The sequence below is a fragment of the Limulus polyphemus genome, unplaced genomic scaffold, assembly GCF_000517525.1.
Source record: "Limulus polyphemus unplaced genomic scaffold, Limulus_polyphemus-2.1.2 Scaffold7354, whole genome shotgun sequence".
In the NCBI taxonomy this organism is placed as follows: Eukaryota; Metazoa; Arthropoda; class Merostomata; order Xiphosura; family Limulidae; genus Limulus; species Limulus polyphemus.
The window spans coordinates 19,827-25,260 of NW_013672964.1; the positions used below are offsets into that span (position 1 = coordinate 19,827).

The following is a 5,434-nucleotide window of genomic DNA, read 5'->3' on the forward strand; positions in this document are numbered from 1 at the left end:
AAAATTAAGAGACTTTGTTGAATTGTAATTTTGTGTTTGTAATTCTGTACATTTAATTAAGTTATTGTTAATTATCTATTGGTTTAATGTAAGCGGCTATTGTTCGGGACGAACAATACTAAGGAAGGGGCAGTGTTACGACAACAGAAGTCACACAATGCTGGGAGTTTTTAGGAGGATCATGACTTTTCCTGGCAACTCTAGTCTGTTCAAGGCGCCCTCTCTTTTAGTATATAAGCCCGGCAAATAAAGCGGAGATATAATTGCAGATCTATAGAGAGATTGAAGATAGAGATAATCGACTCAAGCCATAAGTAAAGTGTGTGAATCACTGTGATTTATAGCGTGTGTTCATAAAAGTAGTCAAGTTTAAAGTGACTGTGGAAATTCTGTTTATTACAAAATTGTATCGAGAAAGAATAAACTAGTTTTAATTAAGAAAGGACTTGTATAGCTGAAGTTTCTCGGAAAGAATTTATACCGGAAAGTAACAAAATAACCAGATATGCAACATTATGTTAAGGGAAATATGAATTTGTGCAACCTCCATATTTTGAGTTTGCTCAGGTCCCCTCTAATCTCTGGGTTGCCTTTGAAATATATATGTGTGTGTGTTTATATATATATATACATACATATACACATAGAGACAGAGAACAAGGAGATTAGCTATTTTTTGTACAGTGTAATTGTAATATCAGATAGATCACACAAAAAATAGTAATTCTGTAGACTATAGAGTGCATTTTTATGATTGTTTTAGAACATTCTATCCATTTTAAGAAACAAACAGTATTAATGAACTCACCTGAAAATCTTTGGTATCCTCAACTTCTTTCTCTGTATAAAACAGTAAAGATAAAGAAAATATATGAATTCATGCACTTAATGTGATCAAAAATAATATTTGACTCTACAAATATTTATTGATGTAATTACCTACTAAAATGTGTAAAACAATTGAGTTTCATCATAGTCAGTTTTTTATCTTGTTGTTGACAACATTTTTTTACTTAAAACTTACTCGTTTCAAAGTTATCTAAGTAATTTTGGTTTAAACTGTGAGGAGAATGTATCACACTTAACAGGCTATTTAGCAATGTAATAGAAAAAGAATATCACATGCTAATCAAATTATTTATAAAGAGAGAGGTGTGCTTGATTCTGATAATTTAGATGTATAATGTGATACATAATAGGCTCTAATGAAAATTCTAAAGATTCAGACTATAAAGAGCTCTTACTTTTATACATGATATAGTCGCTGATCAGCATAATAATGTGATAAGTTGCAAAGATTCCTACTACACCTACTAGAACCCACATGAATGTGTCTGGGAGGTTTACAGCTGCAAGTTGTGAAGCAAAGAATATTGTGATAACTAGAACAAGAGAGAAAGGAAAAAATCATTCAGGCATAACTTGTTTTATCTGATACTTATGATATTTTAAAACTCATCTGACTCAACATGAGTTGTATAATATAGTTATCACCACTTACCTGCTATAATATATGAAGAATAGCCAACAGTTTGGTGTGATAAGTTGAAAACTGGTCTTCTGCTAGAATCTGGCTTTGGTCTGAAGAAAGCCATGAATAGCTGAAAAAAAGACCATAAAATTTTTAGTCCTTAGATTGGTATTTTGACTACAGCTATAGGACTTAAAAAATTATTTTATGAACTGAAATGTGTAAGAATTTGAAAAGTGTTACTTACTAAAGTTTGTTTTAAGAAATCTTGGAAATTATACACGTGATACTTAAAAAGTTACTTAGCCCCTTTCTTTTGCTGTGGTTTATTTACTTATTTATTTCTGCCTTCTTGATTAATAGAGTAATATTCCTAATCTATAATTTATTCTGTATATGTGCAAGTTTCACATAACATATGGTCAAGAAAATTAAGTTGATGACATTCCAGCCACCTTTGTTCCTTCTCATTCTATTGAGGTCACACATATTCTGCCCATGGATGGCATGGCTGCAATGCTGCACATTGTGCAAGAATGTAGACATCATTATCATTCAGTGACAACTCATGTGGTATCTTGAGGTTACAGCCTCCCTTAAAGTTGAATGAAAATGACCAGTCACATGGGTGTGCAAGTTGGCCTGAGTCAATCTGCTGTTACCTGAGAAGTAAGGAACACTGAACCTAAACAGTCTGGTAGATGATTTATGGCCTGATCAGTTGAAGATACCAAATCTTGTAGACATGACCATCCTGTGTCCATAAAGCAAACATACTGTGTTTGCCTTTGTGAATAATAAAGATTGATTACCTGTATTTTATATTGTTCCAATTCTTTTTCTTTCATAAATTCAGTTATTCCGAGATTTAGTACTTCATAATAAATATCTTGGAGAACCTTCCATTACTAAGCAAATCTATCCCATTGTTCTAAGATTTATTCAGTTTTACCCAAACATACCACAATTTGGAACACTTAATGAAAGAGGCATTACTACTTCAATACTACTATGACTGATCAAAGATGGTTTTTGTTAGATTTTTCATCATTATTTATCAATGAAACAAACAGTGGCCATAATAAATAGATACTTGTTTTGTTATATTTATTTTCATTTAATACAGCTTCCTTGATAACTTGGTGAAGGTATAAGTAATTTGAAGCATATCATTTGGTAATTTCATATGTGTACTTCCCACTATTAAATTTTTAAACAGTCTAGAAATGTTTAAGGTTGAAATAGATAGTTGTTCAGGACTGAATATTATTAGTCTGTACAAATTAATTTTGTCAGTTCTAACTTGGACTTTCTCAGGTTTTTATGTGTGGATAGGCCAGTTTTTTTGCAGTAGGTATCTGGTGACTTGTTAGTGATAAATTGCAATAATAAACAAACAGCACACAGTCCATTTGTTTTAAAATAGTATAATAAAACAAGTCAAACGAATATATAAATGTTTGTTACACTGCTGGTTATAACAGATGTATCCAGAGCTTTCAATAATTGTCTGTTTTTTTGTCAAAGTCCACACAGGCTGGTTCAATTACTTTAGAACACAATTGACAAGACAAATTGTTCTTCCTGCTCTGTTATTACAATACAGTCTGTGATAATTTCACTTTAGAAATCAGCACTATATGCTCTTTATGGCTAAACTCACAATCACACAGTCTAGTTGTACCTATCTAACTAACTCAAACTACATTTTGGACGCGTACTTATAGCGCAACTGAGGCCTAGAACGTTCCACATACTACATGATATTATGATGCAATAATTCTAAATTAAAACAACAAGAAAAACTTAGAAGGTTCTAGGAAAATGATGCAATAATACAACAATCATAAATTCACAACAATTGAACTACACAACGTATGATTCAAAAATAGTTATGTAAACAAATATGCGATAAACTATTGCTTCCAAAAATAAATAAATTTAACACTTATACTATACTTAAACCATCTAAATCATAACACTCGCACTAAACTCAAACAGTCAGGTATATCTAAGAAATTTTAAATACAACCAATAGGAGGAAAGTTACAATTACATTTATGGGTTATTACTTATAGGTTAAAACCTAAGGAATCAACTTTTATCCCTTGGCTATAGCCCCCCCCCCCCCAGTGGCACAGCAGTATGTTTGCAGAGTTACAATGCTAGAAACCGGTTTTTGATACCTGTGGTGGGCAGAGCACAGATAGCCCATTGGCTATAGGTCGACATATGTCACTAAAAGTCCCTGTTCACCAACATTGAATATTTAAATTGATATTTTAATATGTTTATGAAATAACTTTATGTAGTATTAAAACTTATACCTGTATAAGAGCCAGACCAACAGCTACACATCCCAAGATAGGGTGAGGATTACCATCAACCTGTGCAAAATAAAGAAAATATTTATACAACTTTGTGAAAATGCCATCTCATGTGGCAGTTAGTTAATATTAACATAACACAACACAAAAATAAGATACCCTATAACCTGAGCACATTTGAAAGGTCCATCTTTTGAAAGTGCTCAGGTTATAGGGTATCATATTTTGATGTTAAATTGGTTTAATTGAACTTGAATGTTTTTCTAACACCATGAACCTATGTTTTAACAACAACAATGGGCCTATTGGTCCATCTAAACTATCCCATCCACCAAACTAAACTTTAAAATCCAACTCAAATCCAATTCTTATCATTCAAGTATTTATCAAACCTTCCTTTAAGCTTCCTTAAATTTACTGCATCCATCACATCTGAAAGTAACCCATTTCAAAGGCCAAACACCCTGTTAGAAAAATCAAACTGTCTTAACTGAAGAAGATTTGTACTATGCTAACATTTATAAATCTCTCCCCTACTTCTTCCATTTGCACAATTAAGTACAAATAAGATGATGCATCAACAATATCAATTTCCTTAACAAACTTACTTACACCAATAAGATCCCATCTAACTTTTTTTTAAAAGAAAAAAAATATTCAGAGACCTTAATATGTACTCTTATGGCAACCTTTCCATCCCAAGTATCATCCTAGTAGCCATCCTCTGAACCCTTTCCAACAATTCAATATCCTTACTAAGGTAAGTATAGCTTAAGACTGAATGCAGTATTTCAAATGTCACCTAACCAATGACCTATACAATGAAATTATAACCTCTTTAGATTTATAGTCATTATTTTTGTAGATACAACATAAAATACTGTTTGCCCTTTCACAGGCAACAGTACACTCTTTGGATGGCTTAAGAGACTGATCAAACAGAACATCAAAGTCCTTTTCTTTCGAAACACTGTTAAGGTTATTCCTATCAAAATTATACTTATAATTCAAATTACTGTTACGTCTCCAGTTAGTTAATTTTCCGTAAAAATTCTTCCCGAAGAATTTTACCGATACAAGTCCTTTCTTAAATAAAACTAGTTTATTCTTTCTGAATACAACTTTGCGATACACTTAATTTCAACAGTCGCTCTATAACAAATGCTATAATTCACAATGAACTTCTCACGTGCTCAACAATATTCTTACTCATTACTCCCCGTTGTTTCTTGGCCGGTTTTGTATATACAAGACCACCCCAATCTAGTAGTCTCCCGACATTTCATGAAGGTTCAAGAAGGAAGTGGCGTGATACAAGCATCACGTGACCTGCATTGTCGTAACATTGCCCCTTTCATAGTATTGTTCATCCCGAACAATAGCATCTTACATTAAACCAATAACAATTAACAATAACTTAATTAAATGTACAGAATTACAAAAAAAAATTACAATTCAACAAAATCTCTTAATTTTACTGGACATATCTTCTTCCCTACTGGTCTCCGTCTTGTTGGCTTCTGCTTCACGTGGGGTTCATCTGCTTCATCAGAAAATGTCCTATCGTTGGTAACAGTCACATCAGTGGTAGTAACTTCATCAAGAGCTTCACCGTTTCCTTTCTCAAAACTGAGTA

General features: G+C 32.5%; 1 protein-coding gene across 1 annotated transcript in view; it reads right to left on the reverse strand.

Annotated features, from left to right (window-relative positions):
* LOC111089790 (putative ferric-chelate reductase 1 homolog) overlaps positions 1–5,434 on the reverse strand; it is a 26,081-nt gene that overhangs the window by 6,959 nt on the left and 13,688 nt on the right. The window contains exons 3-6 of the mRNA XM_022402876.1: positions 3,799–3,858; positions 1,502–1,601; positions 1,245–1,382; positions 809–840 (exon numbers count right to left, since the gene is read on the reverse strand). Of these exons, the coding sequence (XP_022258584.1) occupies positions 809–840; positions 1,245–1,382; positions 1,502–1,601; positions 3,799–3,858 (330 nt within the window). The remainder of the gene's footprint in view (positions 1–808; positions 841–1,244; positions 1,383–1,501; positions 1,602–3,798; positions 3,859–5,434) is intronic.